Raw genomic sequence first — 25,275 nt, 5'->3', positions numbered from 1 at the left:
CCGTCCATTTATAGGAAAAATTGCAAGTAGATGTAGATTACTTGGTGACTAAAAATGTACGGATACTTGACACATGAATGGAGGATGCGACTTTATTTGAACACTAAGTGTTTATAAGACTAAGACACGTGACTTGAATAGATAACGAGCATCTACATACTTATCTAATATTTATAATACTTATATATGATTTTTAAGTTTAAACTCTATATATTTAAATGTTTCACAATATTATTTTCAGGGGTCTTTTCAACGGCCAAATATTTACCCCATATAGAACAATTTAGAAAATGAAAAAAAGCTCACATGCGTATAATGAGAAATTTCAAAAATGTCTCGTGATTAATTGACATCCAGTAAGTAATATATTTGAAAAATGATCATTTAGATATGACAATCGTTTAGATTTGGCTACCAAATCTAAATAATTTTTTTTCAAAATAATTTTGGTGTGCGATCGTTTAGATTTGACATACGATCATTTACATTTGGCACAATTGTTTAGATTTGATTGTTTAAATTAGTCTAGCAAAATCTCAAGAATTTTTATATTTGACACATAGATTTGGTTATTTTTTTACATGATCGTTTATATTTGACAATTCAATATCCCAACAATTTTTTTCACGATCATTTATATTTGACACACGATCATGAACCAAATAACAATTTGAAAGAAAAAAATTAAAAAAAAATTGCCGAAGAAAGAAAAAGACAATGGAAAGGAAAAGAAAAAAATTACAAAAGAAGAGAAAAAGATGATGGGAAACACATAAAACTTGCAGAAAAAATAATATAAAAAGGATGAGAAAATGAAATATTTTAAAAAAAAAAAGTTGCAGAAGAAGAAAAAAAACGATGGAAAGAAAAAAGATCGCAAAAGAAAAAAAAATGCAAAAGAGAAAAGAAGAAAAATGATGATAAGAAAGAACAAACTAGAATTTTTTTAAAAAAATGGTAAATTCTATGGCCTTTTCCAATTCGTGACACATGTCGTAAATATTTTGCTCATTTACTCTATTTATGAAAGTTAATCTTATTTTTAATTATTTTAAATTTTAAATATGATTTATGGAGTACTTTCTCTTTCTTATATACAACATTCAAAATATGTATATTTTTTTTGCAATTTCAAATTTAATAAAATAAACTAAAATATTTACTACTATAACAAAGTTATTTTTGAATTCTATCACTGATAAAAATTGATAAACTCTATCACTTTCTATCGATGATTGATAAAATGATATCAATATCTATCAAATGTTTGTTATAGAATCTTAAATTTTGATATAAGTTGTAAATATTTTGTCAAATTTGTTATTTTTTACTAATTTCCATTTTTTTTAAGTATCTATCAATGCCATGTGGTAGAAGGGAAGAAGTGACACTACATGGATGGAAATTGTTGACTTCAAAACCTATTTTTGTAAAAAAAAGAAGAGAAAAAACTCCACTATTTTTGTCATTATTTTTTTAAAAAAATTATATAAATGAAGTTGTAGTATTTGTACTTAATCTATTTAAAATGCAACATTAAGTATTGTGAAAATGAGAAAAAAATAGGAATGAAAATGTATTTAAAGAGCAAAAGTTGGAATATATCTTTATTTTAATTTATTTATATATATAAAAAGTTCAATTCCTAAATATTTTACCAAAAATTTTAATATATACATTTGAACTTTTGTGTTTGTATTATAGAATTTATTAATTTAAATTTGGAACTAATAATCGTATCAACTTAGACTTTAAATTTTTACAAATGTATCAATTTTGATCATGAACTTATATAAATATATTAATTTAAACCATTCATTATGTATGAAAATTTATGGTTTAAATTGGTTTAAATTAATTCATATATGAAAGTTTGATGCATTGGTAGGAGTTTGAGTTTTAAAATGGTAAAACCATTAGTTTAGGATTTAAATTGATACAAATACTAAAGTAATTTAGATATTTGTCCCAATTATAAGGCCCAATTTTTCAATCATATTCTATTGGTCTCTCTTAATCAGAGAATGAAAATTTATTATGTATATAGCTTTTTTAAAAATAAAATAAATAAATACAAAGTAAGCTTTTTTTTGTCTGCCTTAAAGAGATGTTAATAGTTAGATAATTGTTAATGGAAAAATGTGGAAAGTGATATTAATTTAAACTTCAGATTAAAACCTTTTAGGTTTAAATTGAGGCACAATCTCTGAAAAGTCATATTTTTCAGTTGGTGGAAGTAAGACAGATAAGATTCCATTGATAAGACCCAAATAATTGAATGAAAGAATCATAGTTCCAACAACAAAATGTAGAGCACAGCAATAGTTGGTTTCAATGGCTACCTTTCACGCTCTCCACTTCACTTATGTACAACTTACTTCTGATGATGCAAATGGCTTTAATAAATCACCAAATTAATAAAATAAAACTGATGTCTAAATTCAAAATAATTGGAAGAATTGAGAGTTGCGATTGGGGAGGGGCTGCGCGAACGCAAGCCCCCACTACCACAAATTATGACGTAGGCTCTGCCACGTTGGACAGACCTTAGGTTAGCACCCCTCCCAAGTGCAATGGAAGTCACTATCCTAGGCCATGGACCTTTCTGATCGCCCAGAAGACCCCGTCCAGGTAAGTATGTTTTAACGTCGCCACTCCCTTTTTCTTTATACCCTATTTCCACCTCTCTTATTCACAATTCACCGATGTGGGATTTTTCTTAACTTCTAAACGCTTCTTTCTAATTGATTTTTCATTTTTCATGTAATTTTTCCTTTTTTCTTTAAATATTAGAAAAATGGTCAAAAATATAATATGTTTAAAAATATTTACGATGATTTATGATTTTTGTATGTTTTATTACTTTGAAATTTTTCTTATAATTTGTTGCATTTATTTTTACTTAAAACATCATTTTAGTTCCTAAACATTGATTATTCAATAGCATTTCTACTTTAAATTATACTTCAAACATTTTATTTAATATCATTTTTACTCTAAATTTTGAAAATATTCAAACTTCTCTTAGTATAAAATATTATTATTAAATTCTACTACTTAATCAATGTTAAATTTGTGAAAGTGTGTAAATTTCGACCATATCAAATAATATTTTATTTTCAATACATAAACTAAATTAATGATTATTATAAAATTACGATTGATGGTGTTTGCGAGGCACTACTTCAGCTATACACAGTCTCTAGAAATCAAATCAAGAAATGCAATCCACAATCCATGCGCCATCATTTGTTCTAAATTTTTACTTAGAACATTGGTCTACCATTAGTGAAAATTAGTACTGAAATTGGGAAGGGGCCGCGCGAACGCAGGCCCCCACTGCCACAAATTATGACGTAGGCTCTGCCACTTTGGACAGACCTTAGGGTAGCACCCTTCCTAAGTGCAATGGAAGTCACTACCCTAGGACATGGACCTTATTGATCGCCCAAAGACCCCGTCCAGGTAAGTATGTTGCTACGGGGCATCTTAGTCTATTTTTATACCTTCTCCGCGCGTCCCCTTTCTAAACCTCACCGATGTGGGACAAACATAAACTTCATATTCTCTTCCATTTTTATCGTATTCCTTCACCAAATATATCAACTCTACTTTCCTTTTCACTTCCCCTCTCGCTTCTATTCATTTTCAGAGTTACACCAACTTTACCATTTAAATTATGATGAGAAAATATAGGACACGACATGGTAATTACACGAATTTTTAGAATACGTTTCATTTTCGAACCAAAAAGTATTCTATGCATGTTTAACACATACTTACATACTCAATAAAAAAATAGATAAATGTAAAATTTTAACAAACTATATGGAGTTGATTACAACGATTAACAAAAATATATGGATTAGTTGTCCAAATTAAAATTAGTGATTTAATTACAACTAACTACAAAATCTAGAAAGTGATTAATTAGAGACTTGTAAATAATATTTACTATAGCAAGAGGTGACTATTATAGTCTTACATAATTTTTGCTCCAAACAATCCTATAACAGGGTTGTTTAGACAAGTAGTGAGTTATTATAGTTTTAGTTATTATAGTTTGATTAGAATAGTTTATATTTGAGATAACATTATTTTAATTTTAGTTATAATAATATATGCGTTTGGTGTGTAGACTATTTTAGTTTGATAAAAAAAATAGTAAACATTGTAGTATTTTTTTAAAAAAAAAATGATGAATGTCAATTAATAGTAAAAACTGTAGCAAATAGTAAATAATGTAGACAAATTGAGAGTTTTGAAATAATGTTTACTGTGTCTAATTGAAAACTTTTAAGTAGTATTTACTATATCAAAAAATGGTTATTATAGTCCTAGATAACTTTTATGTTAGACGGTGTGTAAGGGTTTATAAGTACAAAACAAAGAAAAAAGAGTTTATGAACTTTTAGAAATTAATTGGAACAAAGGCAAAAATATAAATAGGAGAGAAATGGGGAGCAAAGTAGTATTAGAAAAATGGAGCATAATTAATCATATAAAGCAACCTATATTCCAAAATACACAATATATAACAATATATATATAGTACTTAGTAACTGAAGCAAAACATCACAAAGGCTTTATATTCATATATATGTGAGTCTATGACCATATATATTATACACTATATATTATATATATGATTAATACATATATATTATACTTACACTATATGAAACACATGATATTACTTTTTCATATTATTTATATATGTTTATAAGGTTACTACCCACGTTGGTGATGATATTTGTTTTTGTGCCCTTATTAGTTGGGGATGAGCTTGAAAGGAGGCTTAACAAAGGCTGGGGATGGATCATATCTTCCATAGTCTTTGGTGTTTACCCTCAAGAGTCTTTCATGGATGATCTCTTCCATTTCACCTCTTGTCTTCCTCTTTCCATCCTGATGATAAATATATTACGTTTGAAACTTTAACTTAACAATTATTGCTCGTGTTTGGTTGTTTGATAATCATTTAGTTCTCGATCTTTTGATATATAATTAAGGCTTTTAAAAATGAAAGTCAAATTTTCTCTCTTAAAAAAAAGAAAAACGTTCATAAAGAAAGCTTCTTATAAAATGAAGATTTAGTGTAATAGAGTGTTAGAAACAATGAGTCATGGTAACAAAAAAAAAAGAATTTTTAAAAAGATATTTTTTTCGGTAAGTGAATCCAAACGGATAATAATTAAACTAATTTGATATTCAAAACATAGTAAAACAAATAATGGGATTCTAAAACTAAATGAAAGAAAATTAAAATTTTAAAAAGAAAACTAAGAAATACAAACCTCATGCACAACTCCACCCTTAGCAACAACCTCAGGAACCAACTTTGATGGTCGACCTACACACAAAAAAATATCATATATCACTTTTTATACGAGAAGATACGTTTATAATATTTGTGAGTGATTTTGAAACCGTAAAGATTATTTTTGTTACTTTAAAAACCAATAACAATTTTAACTAGTCTAACATATAGTACGAATTAAAACGGTAGATTGATTTCAAAGAATTTAAAACTTCAAATCATCTATGTACTAAAAATCAGCCATTAAATAAATTAACAGCTCAGTTACCAACAAAGAAGAAAAAAAAAAGCAAAACTTATTAACCATAAAAGTTGTATTCTTAATTTGCACCACTTATACATTCTATATACACGCATGCAAATAATAATATTTTGTTTAGTTGTTCAAAACTAACATGGTTCTAATCATTATGGCTCCTTTTTTTTTTACTACATTCGACTGATAAAACTTTCAAGTACTTTTCAGAAAATACAAGTTAATTAGTATTGGACTAAGATCGGTTTGATTCATACACGACAAATGAAATCGAATGGAAATATGCAAGGTAATATATATCATAAGAAGTACATTAATCTTCTATGATTTGTTGTGATTGGTGATTTTAATTAAAAGAAAAATGCATCAAGAATTTTCACGAAAAACTTTTATAGTGATATACTGCTATTACGTTGAATAATGTTTTGACAAAGTATGAAAGTGAATTTAAAATAAACAAATTAAGAAATTAAGAGAGGACATAGAAAGAAGAAACCAACCTGCAATGCAGATGGTGGATAAAAAAGAGGTTGAGAGGAGGAGGATGAAGATGAAGCTAAGCTTGTACTTAAGAAACATGATTCTCAAAAATATGATAGAAAGTAGAAACAACCTTATAAATGATATGACCACTTTTATATGTTTTTTTGAAGTTGGGTCTTTCTTTTCTTTTCTTTTCTTTCTTCTTCTTCTTTCTTCTTCTTCTTCCTAAGAGCATAGACCCAAATGAAGCTTCCTTATGTATGATTTAAGGGACATTGGATTATTGGACAAAAGTGATGGGGTCTTATAGAGATAAGCTAAAAGTTAGGTTATTTAATTATTTATAAAGAATAATTATCTTTGATTAATTTTGCTTTATTAATGCTTTTGAGTTTAAAATTCAAATGAAAAAGGAGGAAAGAGACCACTTTTCTTTTGTTGGGGCACTAAGTCTAAACCAAGACTTAGTGGATTTTAAGAGATATATATATAATATATATAATTAGGGATTAGCTAGGCTTCCCACTTGAAATTATCTCATTACCCTTCAAAGTGTTTGAAGAAAAAAAATGTAAAATTTTATGGAATTGGACAAAATATTAATGTGTTGATGCATCGTTGGTTAAAATCACAAATGTGTTCATCAGTGATTGAATTTGATATAAGAAAAATAAATAAAATATTGATATATTTCAAATAGGGTATCTTGATATTAACAAATACATTTTATTAATAATAAAAATTATTAAACTAATTATATTGTTGGGTGATTACTTCCAAAATAAGTTAAATATCTTGAAAAATATGGTTTTTTTTAAGAACAAAAGGATATAGTAAATTATGTTTATGTTTTAGTGAAAGAGTTAAGTTGTTTATAATAGTAGTTCTAAATATTCTTTTATGCAAGAAAATAGTATCAACAACACCTCACAAAATCATTTATAATGACTTTGTACTACCATCATATAACAAGAGACGATCTTTGACGATCAATTATGCTATGCAATTAGAATGTAATTATTAATAAACGACTAAGGACCAATATGACATTATTTGAGTAGTGATAAAAATAATTACTAATAGCATATATATTAACACATTGTGTCATTGTCACTAAAACCTAATTGATACTGTCACTTTTTATGATATTTTTTCTTTCTTACATTTTTTTATGACATTGTCATAGAAGTTTTTTCTTCTTCAAGAATGTGAATAGGTACATAAGAAAGCAAACTTCTTTAATTAACAAAAAATAAATAACAATAAAAAAGAGTTTTAAACATGATTTCATTTTAGGTTCTCAAAGATAACTATTTGAAAATTTTTGGGTTTAAAAATGATGTTAGATTCAAAAACAAAAACATAGTTCTTAGAAAAACAATTTTGTTTAGATTTTAACATCTATGTTTAATTTAATAAATGTAAAATCCAAACCAATTCTTAATTACAAAAAGTAATTTTTTTCAAAGAAATAATAATAAGCCATTAACCTTTTCAAAATTTTACTCATGTCGTTCGTGAAGCGCAAATAGGAAATCAACCATAAAATGAAAATGATAACAAATGATTACACAAATTTTCACTTGACACGTAAAGAAAGGGGCCAAAGTAAGATTATTATATGTCAAAGCGATAAAAAAAATGATAACGAATAATGACTACACAAACTTCCACTTGACGCGTAGAGAAAGGAACCAAAGTAAGATTATTATATGTCAAAACGATAAAAAATCTCATAACACTAATATCCAAAACAAAGATTATTCGACGTCAAAGTAAGTATAACTTAATTTAATTTACTATCGTTGTTATCTTAGAGATTTAGGTTGAAACTCTAAACCCGAATGTACAAACCCTAAATTTCAAATTTACCACCGTGAAAAGGAAAATAACAAGCAAAAGAGTTACTTAACTCCCACGAAAAAGTAATAATTTTTTTTTACTATTTTGGTATGTGGTAAAAAAAGGGGGTAAAAACCCATAGGGATTTGGAATATATTGTTTGACATTATTGAAAGAAGAAAGAAACAAATATTTGTAGATGAGTGATGAGGTATTGGATGTGTAATAAAAAGTGAATGTAAGGACTGTAATGCAAAACATCTTTTGGCATTTTATGCCAATTGGCCATTAGTGGATTACATAGTTTAATAAGCAAGTGCCTAAAAAAGGAGAAGAGAGTTAGGTTGGTTTATAAAGTAACTTTTTTTTCTTTTGTGGAAATTATAATAATAATGCCATTATTATTGTTAATTATCCTTAAAGACAAACCACTACCCACCAAATACCACTAAACATCCACACTAAATTGTATCCTGGAGAATAAAGAGATGAGATCACTCTCATACATGAAATACCCTAATTATGAGCAAACCATTTTTCTAGTATGAGTTTTAAAGAATAAACGTATTTGGTCTTTAGATTTTCAGGACATTCAATTTTAGTTTATGAAGTTTTTCTAATAAATGTATTTGATTCTTAAGTTTTCAAAATGTAAATTTTTTAGTCATCCAATTTTTAAAAGTTTAGGGAATAAGCATGCCTATTATAAAAATTCAAAAGCTAAATTGTTATATATCTTGAAATCTTGGAAAACTACAAAAGAGAGAAGAGTAACTTCTTCTATCACTATTGTTATTATTTAAAATTTGATCTTAGCTAGGTTAAAGAATATATAATATATGTTGTGACACTTTGAATAATGTGCAGAGGTATAGTTTATAGTTTCAAAGATTATTATTTAAAAATAATATGGGATGATGTTTATACTTTTAATTCTTTTTAGTGAAGATTGATCAAAATACAAACACGTCACTCCATTTCTTGAGATTTTCATGAAAATGGTATGGTGAGAAAACTAGTTTAGTAGATTATATTAAAATTTGATTAGTAAATATGTTACCTCTTAATTGGCTCCCTAATCACTTTATTAATTCATATTCTAAAAACTGACAAACTTGTTGATGAAGGTATCCATCGTATCATTCTCCAACAAATTGACATTTTATAACATAAAATTATATATAAAACATACGTGATTCTACGATGAAGTTTTGAAATATTATGTTTTTAGTTTTTAAAATTTGAGTTTGATTTAGTTTAGTTTTTATGAAACTCGGGAATTTTAAGAAGTGGAGTTTGAAATAACCTAAGTTTATAGGGAGCATTGCTACCCCTACTGATATTAGTATTATTTTAGTTTTTATATATAAAGTTGAGGGGAAGATCGGGCTATACTAAATTTGTAAGTAGTTATAAATTTACTCTTGAAATTTGAGTTTTGTTTTATGTTTCGTTATTTATACTTTTAACTTTGATTTTTGATTAAATGTTGAGTTTCTTAGGCATTGGCGTTCGTATTTATTAATTGATTTGAAATAATTATGAAGTGAAATGTTGAATTTAATTTTAATAGTGATGAAAGAAATCATTTTAAATTAATTCATAGACATTAATACTAAAAACGAAATCTTAATATTTATTGACAAATCAAAGTTAAAAATGCGAATTTTAAAATATAGGGACCAAATTAAAACAAAATTCTAATGGAAAACATAGTAGACTCGAGATATTTTGAAAATACTACTCAAGGACTAAAAGGTAATTTCTCATAAATATATAATTCCTCCACTTTTGAGTCCAATAATTGTGGTATTTTGTGGGAAATTTTTTTCACCTTTCTCCATCTAGTGGTGAATAATTAGATGTGAAATGTCAATTGTAAATTTTTTATTATTTATTTTTTAGTAATTTAGGCAATATTCTCTTGCATATTAAAATTTTCCTTTACCAAAACACTAAGCTAAAATTAGTATTAATTTGTTACTAAGTGAATATTTCAACATTAGTATATATTGTTGTCACTTTCCTATATGTATGAATCTTTCATATTTATGACCCTAAGTTTTTAGGGAATGGAATTTAATATTATACATACGTGACAAATGGGTAGGACATATGAATTTACTCCTAAGTTTAATTAGGAAATATTCTTTTTGTTAGAGAATATGTATTTATTTGTCTATATTTATACCCCAACCATTTAAATTCTGATTATAAATAGCTTACTTTTAATAGTATACTAGCATATATTTAGAAAATAGAATTATAGCAATTAATTTAGTAATAAAAAGATATCAAAGAATTTCTAGTACGAGAAAAAATCTATAGTAGAAAATGATGGATCGTGGGAATAAAGTAACTAGATTGTGTTGATTAATTCTACAACGCTCTAGGAATTTGATTTTATACCTAAAACGTGAGCATGTGATATTGTCTATAAATAAATAAATAATTGACATTTTGTAATTAGAAAATGATACAGGAATTTGAGCGAGGGCTGACACAACAAAAGTTGCTAAGAAGTTTAGAAGAGAAATATGAAGACAAACAATATAGAACAAATTGAAGAAAAGAAAAAAAACTTTTCTTTTTTTGTATATAACTTCTTAGATACTTTGTAAGTCTATTATATGTTTAATAGAAAATTGTTTTAAATCGTAAAATTGTTAAAAAAAAAATTATAATGGTAACGAAATCTTATAGTTACACTAATATTCATCTACTAATATTTCAATATAAAATGTTGATATTTTTTAAACTTTCGAAAGTTTAAAATCAATTTTAACACGAAGGTATGAAGTCGAGAAACATTTTTTATAATTTAGCCCACATGATTTTATTACGGATTAATATGTTGAAATTGTCACACGTTACTTCACACCCTTACTAACCTCAAAGAATAATAACCTCTTCCACAAGGGATCTTACAATAGTTAAATTGATCTCCATAATATCTAAACTTATCTCTCAAGACGAATTCACCTCCATAAGCCTTCAACTATATACCCCAAGCCTCCATCAACAATGGGATGAAACTCTTCATGAACGTCTCAGCAACTTGCCCCCATCACAGATTCCTGTCACGACCTCGTAAAACAACCCATCCCAATGCTCATACCCATCGCCCAATTTCCATCTTTCATCACAAGATAAAAGACATAAGAAATGAGGTTATAATGTGGTTGTTAATTTGAAACTTAATTTAATATTATTGGAGATGCAATATGCATCTTTTCTTTATCCATCTTTGTTTACGTGATTAAACTGGTTAAAAGATTATCAACAAAAATATATCTCTTCAAAAAAATGAGAATGTAATGTAGAGTGAAAATAGTTATAACCACTGACGGGATGTTTGGACCAAATAGTTAGTTATTGTAATCAAATATTATTATATTTAAGTTCTAATAGTTTGTGTTTGGAGTGTTGGTAAATTATTTTTGTTTGATTTATAATAGTATTTTAGTTTGAGAAAAAAATAGTAAACACTCAAGTAAAAAAAATTAAAAAAAATGATGAATGTATAATAGTAAAAACGGTAGAAAATAGTAAATGTTGTAACAAATTAGAGTTTTGAAATTTTGTTTACTACAATAAATTGAAAATTACAAAATAGTATTTATTGCAACAAATTATTGATTATTTGTAATGTCCCATGCCTAGAATTTGGAATCTAAATTCGACAACTAACCTCGACATTCTCCTACATCCCTGCAGCTTGGCAACATCATCCTTGCTTGTCTTAAAGGCTTATTAAAGTGAAATTTGTATGTTTCCACAAACAAACACGAGTTCTTATAATTGAGCCATCAGAAAGTAAGATGCACTTAATCTTACTTTCATATTCGCACAATTCTCTCGTTCAAATGTAATATCGGTTTATTTATGTCTCCCTCTAAATTTAGGATAACAAACAATTTCTAAAGAATACCTTTAAGTGGTTGGAGACTAGACTTTGGCGTTTAGGCCCATAATTTTGTTCTGTTTTATTTATTTGTAATGAAACAAATCGTAATATATATATATATATATATTAATTCATTTATTTGGAAAGAGAACCCATCATCATAATTCTTAAAGGATAATTGGTAACACCAAGCAAGTGATCATTAACAATAACCTCACAAGATCTCACTTTCACCCTCTTTTTATCAAGTACAATAGTGTTGTAGAAGTATGAGTATTTTTCATTTTCAAATCTAAGAAACATCGAAGTTATACTCATCTTGACACATTATTCTTCTCTTTAAATATAACCGTAAACATTCACAATAAATATTGTATCTCTTAATCTATGCTATATATATAGATTGCAACACTTTATAAGATTATATTTTTATTTTACTCTTTATTAATTAGTATCATTATGAACAAGATATTGACAAACTTGACTCAGTCATTTCTCCTGTTGGTGAACCTGAGTGCTTTGACTTTTTCGATTTGAGATACGTGAACCCCTTGAAGACCTTTGTTTTTCTTTGAGTTTGAATCCAACCGTAACTTTAGGAGAAATCTGATCTGTCATCCATTCTTTAGATTTTTATTGTAAAATCATGTTAGTTATATCCAAAATTATATTCTACGATAAAAAGTAGATTTGATTGAGTGAGATTATATATATATATATATATATATATATATATATATATATAATTAGACAAAAAAGAAAAAGCAAATATGAAGATTGCAAAGTCTTTCATCGGGGACCAATGGTTCACTAATTGAATTGGGTCTTTTTAATACCAAACAATTATAAAAATATAATTTATTTTGCTTTATTTATATGAATGAGATTTGACAAATAAAAGTTTGGTTCAAATTTGGTAAGAAAAACTACCCCACTACCAACCATTTCCTTTATATCTTCTTATTTAGAGACATCCCATTGCCTTATAATTTGACTACCTTTGAAATCATGATAATCTTTGCACATCATTTGTATATTTTCATATACGACAACCATACATGAATATAACATAAAGTTTAAAATGTCAATCTCGAAATAAATATCGAAATCTTAATTTTACGAAATTCTTTTTTAAGGAAATATCGATAAACGGTTGATTTTGATGGATATTAAGATATATAAACTAACACATTTAAAAATAAATTTAAATTAGTAAATAAAGATTTTAATGATTTTTAAACCACTTAATATGTCTATTATTTATATTATATTTACATTTGTGACATTTTATTCTTCTTTTAAAAAATGTTTCGTGGATTTTCTTACTATGTAACGAAGATATAAATTCACCTCTAATGTCGATATTGAATTCGTGGAAACATGAAAATATCAAGATGTCGACAAAAGATTAATATTATTGTTAAGACTAGAGGTTGTTTGGAGCTCCGATTATACTAAGACTATAATAATCATCTCTATCAGTATATATTATTTTGTTGTTCTCAATTAGCAACAATCAACACTCTTTCAAAACTTCCTTTTGGTACAACATTTATTATTTGCTACTGTTTTTACTATTTTATATTCATCATACTAAAAATGGACATTCCATGGCTCATGAACAGTAGAAAATTTACAAGGGAGAGAGAAAAAAAGTCGTAAAAGGTAATTTCACATGTTTTTGCAAAAAAAACCCAAAGTTTTTTTTAGTTTTTCGACATTCGTGATAGTTTTCTTTGTAAAAAATTTATGACTAAAATATGAGTCGAGCCATTCAAACAAAAATGCACTTTCTTTGTGCGGAAAAAGAGTGATTTATTCATAAGAGGTATGTCATACTACATGTACATTTGAATTGATTTGTTTAGTAGAATTAAGGGTATTTTGACATGAGGAAGATTGTTGTTTGTAGTTTTTGAATTATTAGAATGTTTGGGTAAGATTTATGGTGGATTTTGGGTAAGAATAATACCCCTACTGTGTGAACACACCCTCAAGTTTGATTTAAGATTTTCAAACTAAATTTTCATATATCTAACTTAACTTTTGTCTTTGATTGTGTAGACTTCAAGGAAGTTGGCGTTTTTGTTCGAGAAAATGAAATTTGAATTGAGAATGATAACTAGTTTCCTCACCCTTTCAAAATTGAAGTTTAACTATCGTGATTTAATCAAAGTTTCAAATTATGTCCTAATTGTCTCTATGGTTGACATTTTTATCTCTGTGATTCGATTTATATGTTTTAAATGAATGTTTTATAGAGGGAGTAGGTTCAAGAAAAAAAGTCTCGTAGTTTGAGTATTTAGTTCTTGTTGTATATTTAAGAACTTTTTACTATGTTTTGATACTTTTTGTTGGTTTTGATAAACAGTGTTTCATACGAATTATTTAATTAAGTTGCTTTTTTAAAATCATTGTTTTGAGTGTCTGCTAAGAGAGATTGTAAACATTATGAAGTTATACATATTATTGTATTTAATTATGTGATTGATTTTCAATACCAAGAACGTAAATGATTAATTGATAGAAAAAGTCAACTTTCAAATCATTTATTGACTTCAATTCATTGTCGTGGAAAATGGTACCATGATAGGTAATTAATGTCACTAAATAATTGTTGTTGATTGAATTTCAAAGCCTTAAAACAACCCATACGAGTCATCTATGCACTTGTCTTGATGGTGGATTACATGTCACCAATTTTAACACTCTAATTCACCGTCAAGACAAGTGTATAGATGGCTAAAAAATGAGTAAAGAAAATTGATACTAACATCTTAACTAAAATAATAAAGTCTACACTCATTGTATCAAGAGAAAAGTTGTATTCGATGAACGTGACACGATTTGTTTCCACTTTTTAACTCAAAAGAGAATTTTGTTTTGGTTTGGTTTTGATTTATATTTATATAATCTCTCATCCACAACAATAGATTTCTTTTTCTTCTTCTTTTTCTTTTTCAATATTCTCTCTTTAAGACCTTAAGTTGTCCATTGTATTTTGCCTTTTTTTTTCCTTTCCAAACTAATAACAATAATTTCAAATCTTTTGCTTTCCAGCCTGTTTTTTCTATAGCTAAGCAAACTATAGTGAGTTCTTTAACATTTTATAAGAATATACAAATTTTCAAACTTATCAAAATATATATATATATATATATATATATATATATATATATATATAATAGGAGAATCGACGAAGATGATAAACTTAACAAAATATAACAAAATTTCATTTATCTCTTATTAGTTTTTATATATATTTTGATTCATCATGATATATTTAAAATGTTTCATATGTATATACACTGTATAGACTCCTTTTAGTCAAAGTCATTGAGACTTTTTTTTTTCATCCTAAAAAAGACTCACATGAAATGGCATTGTTTGAAAAAAATGGACTCTTTTTGAGGTCAAAGTCATTCCAAATATCCCTAGGGTGGCCAATGTGCTATGATTTCAAAAAAGTTATATAGTATTCAAAACTACCTAACAAAAAAACAGAAGAAGAGCATATATGAATTTTCAAGCATGATTTATGAGATTTATAGCCAACCATAAGAATCAAATTTAAACCATGGTCAAATCAACTCAACTAAATGCAAAAGATGGTCGAATTGGAGTTTAAAATTATAGAGACCAAATTTGTAACTTCACCATAATTCATTTAGAAAATTATGGCAATACATTACATACTTTTTAAATTAATGTTAAAAACTAAATTGTACATTTGAAAATTATAAAATAAAATAAAATAAGGATGAAAGTTTCCAAACGAAAATAAGAATTAAATCGAGAAATTCTTATGGATAGCAAAAGTAAAATATAGAAATTATATTCCTTTATTATAATATAGTAAATAAAAAAGAAAATAGATTTTTGATATATAAACCAATCAGCCCTAACAAAACAAATTTAATGCAAATAAAACATGTTCCTTTTTAAAAAGGCAATGCTCTAGAAAGAAATTGAACTCTCCAATATTGTTTATTTACAAGAAAGAAAGAAAAAACAGATTGTAAGCTATAAATTACAAAGTAGGAAAAGAAAGTGTTTAAAAAAATGAAGGAATTCTCAACAAAGCATACAAAACATCAAGAATCTTCACTTAATTTAAATAATAATAGAATAAGATCATCAGATCACCATCTTTGAGCAGGAAAATTAGGAGAGACTAACAGAGTGTGAGATCATGAAGCTGAAGCATCACCAATTGATTTATCACTTTCATGCCTCAGGCTGTTTTCTCTACTATAAGCTGATTTTGCACCCTGAAAAGTTAGCAACAGGTGGATCAATCAGCATATATACATGTAATGCAACCAAAACGTCTCAAATTGAAGTTTTTGTTATGGCTCTTACTTGGAAGATCGCTCCAAACTTCCTTAATCCTCTGGCTCGTAGCTTTAATACGTCTTTCGACACATTGGGGTCTCTAAGAACCTGATAAAGAACAGACAGTTCAAATATGAATCAAGTTGACTCCAAAGTTTATTAATTCCCATGTGTCAGTTAAGGCTTAAACAAATACAAACGACTTGTTTTCTTATATAATCAACCCAAAGTACATTTATGTCGTGTTTATTTTCGTGGCTATCTAGCACATCTCTTCTTTTTCTGGGATTTAGAAGGGTGTGGAGTGGGGATGATGAAGAGAGATTAAAATGAAAATGGGAGCAATTAGTTTCTGTACATGTGAAAAAGAGAATTTGAAGCTTTTCCAACTATGTTGATGCTCTGGTGACTGGCAAACGATGATTTTCTAGTTCTCGTTTGTGTAAAATCAATCACAACATTTTGGTACTCATACAAGTGCAAAATATATAATCAATCTCATAATCCGGGGTTGAGCAATATGGTAGTTTAAGCTAAGAGAGTACGATATTGCAACTCACCACTTGGCAGACACGTGACAGAGTAGACTCAATGTCGACCACATTAATCTGCCAAAGAGAGTTAAGAACAGCGTCTTTCTTCTCTTCAATGGCTTTTGCCAGGTTCTCGTCCCTGTTATCTCCTTCATTCAGCCTCTTCAACTCTTCCTGTAATTGAATTAAAGAAACGGCACCTACATAAAAGTGCACAAGTTAGGATCACAATTAAAGGTTTGAAAGGTTTATAACCAAGAAAGAATAATACCTGAAGCAGCCATCACTTGTGATTTTATCTGGTGTCCTTTATCTCGCACCCACTCCGCTAAAAACGGTACATTCATATAACGTCTGTCCTTCCCAAGTTCCTTTGCTGCTTTCCTTGTGTATATGTATCCAATGGTGTGCAGCATGGTCTCACCAAAAGCTGATTCCAAATAACTTGTGGGTAATTTGTAGGTAAATGGCATGTAATGCTGTAATTGTTGCTTTCTCTCCTCTTTTTTTTTCTACCCTTATAGAACTTGCAAACCTAGAATGTTTTATTAGAGAAACGTACATAACTGTTACACATACCAGCAGAGGAGAGTCGTCGTGCTTCTGAACTAGCCCATGTTACAAACTCGTCAACCTGACCGATAACATATGGTTGGAGGCGGTCTTTCAGAATGTTTGCAAGTTTATCTTCCCTTTCCTTTTGAAACAGCTGTATTTTTACAAGTTATGGGTAAATGGCTAGGAAAAAAGAGTGCTCTTACAACTGCATTACTGAATTTGGGGGAAAAGCATACCCTTATCTTTTCCTGGATTTTTTGCCTGCGCAACTCTGAGTCTGGTGTATCGTCCTCGATTTCCAAAGATGACAATACAGCCAAAGCAAGCTGACCAACATACTCTTCAAAGAACTCGCTTCCAAAAAGCATACCAAACACAGCTGCAGGGTCCACCATGGCATCCCTAAAAATGGGGAAAGGAATCAGCAATTATCCCATCCATCTTGTTTCTAAAAGAATTTACAGATCGATAAATGGAAAACAAAGCCATTTAAAAAAATGGATGAAACATAATTTACAGTTTTATAGCATTGTATTGTGATGAATAAAACTCAGGACTAGATTTGTTTAATCAATAGTATATATAAGGGATAAGCTTTTGGTAGTTCAATATGGTATTAGAATTGAATACCCTGTGTTAAAATATCTAGATGATTAGACATCGTAACCTATTAGTTTACACTTTTGGACTTTACAGGTAATTTAAGAGATTCCAAACTTGCAAGTTTACAACATAGCACTTGGAATAAATCATTACTCGAAAACACAAAAATAATCCATACACACATCACATTCTCAGTTTAAGAAACATACTGTTGTACTCCTGCCTTCCCATATTTGTCATACGCGTCACGCTTCTCAGGATCGCTCAACACCTGATAAGCCTCTCCCAGTACCTTCAAAAGGACAAATTCAAAGCAATTGCACAATGAATCACATATCCGATTAGCTGTTGAACAACAAAACTAATAGATTGTGCTAACAAAATAGTATAGACTAAACATGATTAGTAACTTCATGTCACCTGAAAATTTGCCGCAGCTTTTGGATCTCCTTGGTTTTTATCTGGATGAACTAACCTTGCCTGAAAAGTCGAACATCAAGGTCATGAAATGTCCCACTCCCAACCAAACATTAACACACCTCACACCCTGAGGTACCCTATGCCAAGACTTGGGATGTTTAGAGATAATATCTAAGGTATTCGATGGTCTTCGAACAAACGAAGCCTTCTCGAAGACTAGCAAGGTAGACCGAGCATAATTCAAAAGGGGGACCTCCGTTACAGGGGAAAGACAATGGCACAAAAAGAATTTCTTTATCCAGATCTTAAGACAGCCCCAACATTGACAATAAGAAATGCAGCTAAGAGTGTAAGACTAAGAGACAACTTGATGAGATTCATTAATTATCATAAGCGGAAAATTGAAAATTCACCTTAACATAGTAAGCTTTTTTAATTTCAGCAGAGGAGGCATCAAAGCTGACACCCAATACATCATAATAACCAGTCTCCTTCACCATAGCTGTTGAATCTCAAGCTTTTCAACTTCAGTCACGTTCAAATCGAACAAATTAGTCTCAAGGGTGATGAAAAAACAAACTAAATAGGACCTAAAATGGGGAAAACAGAACAAATCTAACCCAAAGTCCAGCTAATACATCAAGGGTATCCAATAAAATCGGAAGAAAATAAAGAAACAAACAAAAAACGATGGAAAAAAGGGAAAGGGAGACTTACAAGGTATTTAATGATGGAATCAGATCCGGCAACGTAAAATTGAGAAGCGAAGAGGAAAAAGAGAAATGGGTTTGAAGGAGGGGTGAAGAACACGGCGAGGATTGGGATTACAGCGACAGAGGAAGAATCTGAGAAGATGGGTTGGGAACGGTGGTAATGAGACGGTGGGAAATGGGCAGAAACGCGTCGGAAATTCTTAAACGGACAATAATTTGGAAGAAAAGCTTGTTGATTTAGATGATTTGATAGATTGTTTTGGTTGGGTTCGTGGAAATTGATTGGTTTCCGACATGAATTTGCTTCTCAATGTGTGTATATTCCGCCTTACGATGTGTCGTTCAGCTTCGAGCTTCCTCCTTCCGCCAAGCGTCGTCTCATGAAGTCTTCTCATTTTTTTAAAAAAAAAAATTCTTACCATTACTTCAAAATAAGGATAATGTTAATTTTACCAAATGAACCAACAATTCTCAAATTATATTTAAAATTGATTTCCCCCAGGGAAATTTAGAAGTGTAATAAATACGAATTTTCTAACTAGAATATAGTTGAGAGGTAAGTTGATACACTTGTCAACTTATTATTTTTGATCCATATTATTCTAGCAAGATACCATTAACTAACCTGATATAAATAACACTAGAGTTTAACTCAATTGGCTAAGCAATGAAAACCAATCATTTGTTTATGTCACAAAACACAATTGGCTAAGCCCACGATTGGTTGCAAGTTTCCACTCGTGGTGAATTAGTTAGACTTCAAAATTTAATTTCAAATTTAATTCCACTCGTGGTGAATTGGTACTCAAAGATGTGAGGAAGCAACAATTAGACACTTGAAATTTGGACCCTATAATGGAAATTGCATGGAACTTGGTCGTTTGGTTAGTTAGTCGTCAAATTAAGGTCACCTAAACTGGACGCATACATTGGAGGGCATCTGGTTGGTGATCGTCTAGACAGAACACCTAGATTGTGGTAGCCTAGACAGAACGCCTAACTGTCAACAAAAACTTGTTAGATGAAGGTTGAGTTGTAGATCATGCTAGACGTACATTTCACAGTGCTACTCGAAGTGCAAACAATTCTTGGCTTGTCACATCGTTCCCAAGAAAAAAATAGTCAAATACTCAATCGAAGCTGCATTTGAACCAATCGAAAAACAAACACTCTTGAATGACTTTGCTCAGAAACTAAAATGAGAGAGGAAATTTTTTTTAGGGAGTTTAGGAAGAGAATGTGATTTCAGATGATGGAAATGAGACGAAGAGATAGAATGTAGCACTCTAAGTTTAGGAGGGGGACACGAATGAATCAATATCACATCTGAATGAGAGTGATCCTGAGGATGATGGAAATGAGACGAAGAGATGAAATATAAACCTCTGAGTTTAGGAGGGGGACATGAATAAATCAGTATCACATTTGAATTAGAGTGATTATGAGGACATGAAAGTAAGGTTAAGAAAGAATTAAAAGTTACTACCTATACCAACAAGGTACACCTTCCTTTCGATGACTCGATCATAGGAACTCCAAAGTTAAGTATGCTTAGCTCGAAATAATTCTATGTTGGGTGGCCTTCTGGAAATTTTCGGAGGACATGTGAGTGAGGACAAAGCATGTTGAAAGGATTTGTGCTGGTTTGTGGGGACAACTTTTACTCTAATAAGCCTTCAAGACAAATAAAAATGATGTTGTTAGACCGCAGGGAATGCAGGAGAATGTTGAGGATCTGAATTTCAAATTCAATACCGGGAGTGTTACATGGAATATCAATATATATAATGGTAGGTTTTGTAACGATTCAACGGTTAGAAGATCATTAAGGCCTCAAAGGTTATGTCAAAACGTAATGTCTCAATGGTTAAGTCAAAGTGTAATGCTTCAATAGTCAATACTATTAGAATGCATCGCCCTTTAGTGCATTACAAGATCTCTCAATGCGACTTTTTGTGGCTCTCCTATGAAGGCCTCAAAGAAAAACTTTTTAAAATAAAATATTTTTAATAAAAAAAAAAGATATTTTTATTCCTCACCTCACTGCCCCTTGCCCACCAAACAAAACGAACAATGATGATAGCTGGCACTCGTGTAAAGATATCAAGAAATACATATTTGTCTATCTCATCACCTGCTCTAAAACATGGGTACCCCTTAGGGCTCTTTAGAGAGCTAACATGTAATCATAATTATTAAGAATCACAAATCATGTTGGAAAGTGTGATCAGTAATCAAAGATGCAATATAAATGAGATCCCAAAGCATGAAAACAATGAAAAGATGACTAAATTAAAAACTGTCAACATATAATGAATTTTTATACTACAAATCGAACTCACGCTACTACAAATTTGGCCTTTTTTGACGAACACAAATTTTCTTGATGCAATATTTATCTTAATGTTCATGTACGTAATGAAAAGATCTCTTATTTTGTTGAACAAATATGAAAAAACATCAAAAGTATGAGTCTCGGGTTGTGGTTTCCTTGACGGTAAAAAACCATCAAGAAGAACCTTCTCGATGGACAAAAGACATCCAAAATATTATTTTTCTTGACAGTAAAAAAAACGTCAAAAATTTTGTTTCTTGATGAACAATATATACTCGGAATATCATATTACTTGACGGTCATTGTCCATCAAGTACTCGTCCCACACAAACCAAAAGAAATTTTGTGTCCATTTTAAGTTTTGGCATCGGCAAAAAACAACTTCATTTGGGTTTACTGTAAAACTACGACGTCGTATTTGTATAGTTTTCTTGACGTGTATAGTCTATCAAACAATATATTTAAGTTGATAATTTTGCCCAAAGAAAAAGGCCCACAGGCAAAGACCCATGTGAGTTTTTTTTGCCTATCAAGAAAAGGTTTTTCCATGGAGTTGTATGGCATCAGGGAAAGGTTTTTATTGAGTTGTAATACAGCTCCATCTCATTGCATTCCACTAAAGACTCCCTTAGTTGAGGTGGAACACAATGGAAAGGTTTAAAGGATAGCAAATGAGAATTGCCTACAGATTAGACCAATTCTGCTCCATCGTGAACTTCCATGTCAAAAAGATTTAGCAATCAGCAGCATCAGCGAAGCCATTCAACTTCATGCACAATTTATGAAATCAGGAAGCCGAATTCGTAAAGACCTCCCGCTTTTGTTCCTTCCCATGCATGACTCGACCCATCAAAAAATGGAAGATAGATTCATGGGTTGATTCTAGAAGTTGGTCTGACATTTAATTTGTTTGTTTTGTGCAAAACTCGTTGATTCACATGTACTCGAAGTTTGGCAACTTGGGTCTTGGATACGAAGTGCTTGATGAAATGCCCGTGACAGATTTAGGTTCAATTTGACTTTTGTTACTTACGGGCTCGTTGAAAATGAGTGTTTTCTATGAAGCTCATCGTCTGTTAATTGCATTTATTTGGTTTGATATTGATTAGTAGAGGGCCTGATTTAACTCTGTCGTTACCATCTTTCTGGGGTTATTCATTAGACAGAAGGCTTTATATATTGTCTTTTCTATTAAAACTTTTAGATTCTATTGAGGCTATTAGATTGTTTGAGCTACGCCGGAAGCTGAGGATGAGACTAGACGATGCAACGGTTGTTGCTCATGAGAGCATGCCCTGATATTGGGGATTTAATGATGGGAAGGAGAGTGCATTAAGGGTGTTGAAAATTGAGCATGATGAGAGAAGAATAACTACAACGATATTTTATCAGCATTTTGAATGCAGTTTGGGTGAAGGAAGGGTTGTTTCTTTTTACACAACTGCAAATCATGAATAGAGTTGAAACAACCATTCAACATTAAGGATGTATGGTGGACCTTTCCTTTCTGCCAAGGCAATGCATTAAAGAAGCTGGGGAATTTGTAAGAACTATTCCAGTTGAATCTGGCAATCCACTATGGTGAAATTTGATATAGGGACGTATTTGATCGAATATCTTGAGCTTCTTGACAAGAATGTTAGTTGTTTTGGGAGCAATAATTGGGAAGTGGCATGATAATTAATGCAGTGGTTAAGGATTGATGGGGTAATATCCATGAATTTGCAGCAGGAGAATCAGGTAATCCTAAAACAGGAAGTGCTGGAGGAAATAATATATAATCAACCCAAACAAGAAGGATTTGAACCAAAACTTCCGGAGATTTTGCTTTAAGTAGGGATAATGCAAAGTTCCTGAATTACAAGTTACAACACCACATTGAAAAATTAGCTCCAATGCAAATTCTGACATTCAGATTCTTGAAAGTTGGTTGGTCCTGTGAGAATTGTCACGAGTTTATGAAACTGGTTTCAAAGATATACCAAAGAGAAATAAAAATGAAGGGTAGAATCCGTTTCCACCATTTCAAGGATTGTTATTTCCTTTTCCAAAGACCAATGGTAGCAGGGAGATAGTTACTTGGTTGATGTTTTTCCTTGAGCAATATCGATGAGAACTGAGAAGCTCAAAAGTTGTAATAAGTTGCAAACTATGGATATCCAATATTATTAATCACACAACTGCAACACAAAACTTTGTCCCAATGATAAAAATACCAAAGATCAAGTATGTTTCCTGAGTTTTATCTTAAATACAAAGTATTTGGGGTTTATATCTCTAGTCTTCTCTAACAAAAGTAATTTTAAGAGAATTGCTAGGGCCCTCCACTTAATCAATAAACCTTGTTAGACTGGCTTAAAAGAATGCTACTAACTCTAGCGATTGATTATTTTATGCAACTATTCGCAAGCCTTTGTCTTCGTTTAAGAATTAACAGAATACTATTGAACTTGTGACTGATTACCTGATTACTTTAGTAACTATTTTCATAATGTCATTTCCTCAGGTTGTCTAGCTTATAGTTTAGGTTGGGATGGGACTATTCTTTTGTAAGGACACTCTGCTGATTCCATGTTGGATAGGATTCAAAGTATACTACTTGAATCTAGTGGTTGATTACTTTATGCAAGTTGCAACTAGTAACCATAAAGCATTCATCCCAATTCATCCTTCTCATAGGTCGCGTGCTCACTCAGCCAAAATACACTACTGAATCTAGTGACTGATTACTTTATGTAACTATAGACCATAAAGTGCCTTCGTCCTGATTCGTCTAGCTTGTACCACGCGCTCACACAGCCAAAATAAGTAGGTTTGTATTGAAAGGCATTGACCATGATATGTGGATCCATTCCTTTTGCTCTTGTAGTTATACTTCTAGAATCCAACTTGTCTTATTATATTAGGAATTTAGTTTGAATTCGGTTGATCTGATCTGTAGTTGCTATTGAGAGATTAACTTCTGGTACAAGTATTGAATCTTTTCTGTTCCTGCAAAGCTACTTTGATGCAGATATTGTATAAACAAGAATTATTAAGGGAACTGCTTGCGCTCAGATGCTCACATGTTTTTACCTAAGATTATGGAGAAAGGTTTCTTTACAGCCCACAGTTTGATTTTGGAGATTCCCACTCCCCCACCATAGCCATTTCTTGAGGTAAAAATAAATAAATGTTACATATCCCAGAATCTAAATGCTTTGATATTATTTTGATTTTTATGAAATATTTTTAAGACAAAACCATTGCACCAGAGAATACTTTCTTTTTGCATATTTTTTTTCATTTACTTTTCTTGTACAGACTTGTTTATCAACATCACTACAATGTCTGACCCACTTTCTTCTGTCCTGTAGGTCATGCATTAAAGCTTCATTTTTTAAAGGTAAACCACTTCTTTTAGGTTGGTAGAATAGGCAAAAGATCATGCTATAAATTTTAATATCTTTAAAATCAGATCTCATTCCCATTGTTTAAAACACCCCCTCCTCCTCCCTCTCCCCAATCTGATACTCGAACCTGAAATAATTTGATACCATAGATACTCAAATGTTGTAAAAACAAGTAGGTTGTCACATGAGATTGGTCGAAATAAAGCTTACAAGAAAAATTGATTTTACCTTTTGTTTTTTCTTTTTAAGTTACCATTAAAATAAACTAGAATGATAAGATTGTTGGTCCCAATACAAATGATGAAGCCATTAAGAACATGACCAAGCACATGCTTCTCACCATTGTTGAACTGAAGCATAATATTCTAATATCCCAAACTGGTGAAGTCATTAGCAAAGCAAGCTTTTCTTCCTCCAAATTGAAATCAGATCAAAAAGGGAAAGCAAACAAAAATAAAGAAATGTGTGTAAAAAAAAGAAGGTTTGGTTTTGGATTTGGTATCTTCTTTGCTTCCTCTTTTTGGTTATGGGCAGACTGTTTTGATATTTGATAGGGAAAAAACCTGCTTTTTTGAAAG

At 30.2% G+C, this 25,275-nt stretch overlaps 2 protein-coding genes, 1 long non-coding RNA gene and 2 other non-coding genes across 6 annotated transcripts; 1 reads left to right on the top strand and 4 right to left on the bottom strand.

Moving 5' to 3' along the window:
- Positions 1 to 2,476: 2,476 nt before the first annotated feature.
- On the bottom strand, positions 2,477 to 2,639 carry LOC116402283. Its single transcript, XR_004214797.1, has one exon. It is a non-coding gene; the product is annotated as a U1 spliceosomal RNA (small nuclear RNA).
- Positions 2,640 to 3,311: 672 nt separating this feature from the next.
- On the bottom strand, positions 3,312 to 3,473 carry LOC116402282. Its single transcript, XR_004214796.1, has one exon. It is a non-coding gene; the product is annotated as a U1 spliceosomal RNA (small nuclear RNA).
- A 1,017-nt stretch (positions 3,474 to 4,490) lies between these two features.
- Positions 4,491 to 6,332, bottom strand: LOC105434604 (protein CASPARIAN STRIP INTEGRITY FACTOR 2). The gene is made up of 3 exons (XM_011650940.2): positions 6,077 to 6,332; positions 5,298 to 5,353; positions 4,491 to 4,908 (listed from the first exon to the last, which is right to left on the bottom strand). Exons 1-3 carry the CDS (start codon positions 6,153 to 6,155, stop codon positions 4,771 to 4,773), a joined length of 273 nt encoding a protein of 90 aa, XP_011649242.1. The 5' UTR covers positions 6,156 to 6,332; the 3' UTR covers positions 4,491 to 4,770.
- Positions 6,333 to 15,798: 9,466 nt separating this feature from the next.
- On the bottom strand, positions 15,799 to 19,396 carry LOC101206559 (chaperone protein dnaJ 10). Of its 2 annotated transcripts, none has more exons than XM_004150021.3 (10): positions 18,975 to 19,396; positions 18,671 to 18,782; positions 18,258 to 18,317; positions 18,047 to 18,129; positions 17,471 to 17,636; positions 17,256 to 17,385; positions 16,948 to 17,106; positions 16,704 to 16,876; positions 16,171 to 16,251; positions 15,799 to 16,079 (listed from the first exon to the last, which is right to left on the bottom strand). In XM_004150021.3, exons 2-10 carry the CDS (start codon positions 18,755 to 18,757, stop codon positions 15,999 to 16,001), a joined length of 1,020 nt encoding a protein of 339 aa, XP_004150069.1. In that variant the 5' UTR covers positions 18,758 to 18,782; positions 18,975 to 19,396; the 3' UTR covers positions 15,799 to 15,998. The 2 variants fall into 2 exon arrangements, with proteins under 2 accessions (XP_004150069.1, XP_031737359.1); XM_031881499.1 differs by having other exon boundaries at positions 18,671 to 18,847; positions 18,975 to 19,342.
- A 2,391-nt stretch (positions 19,397 to 21,787) lies between these two features.
- On the top strand, positions 21,788 to 24,924 carry LOC116402002. The gene is made up of 2 exons (XR_004214352.1): positions 21,788 to 24,463; positions 24,662 to 24,924. It is a non-coding gene; the product is annotated as an uncharacterized LOC116402002 (long non-coding RNA).
- Positions 24,925 to 25,275: the final 351 nt, after the last annotated feature.

Source organism: Cucumis sativus, chromosome 2 (genome assembly GCF_000004075.3).
Source record: "Cucumis sativus cultivar 9930 chromosome 2, Cucumber_9930_V3, whole genome shotgun sequence".
NCBI classification, from domain to species: domain Eukaryota; kingdom Viridiplantae; phylum Streptophyta; class Magnoliopsida; order Cucurbitales; family Cucurbitaceae; genus Cucumis; species Cucumis sativus.
This window is presented reverse-complemented; position numbering and strand designations above follow the sequence as displayed.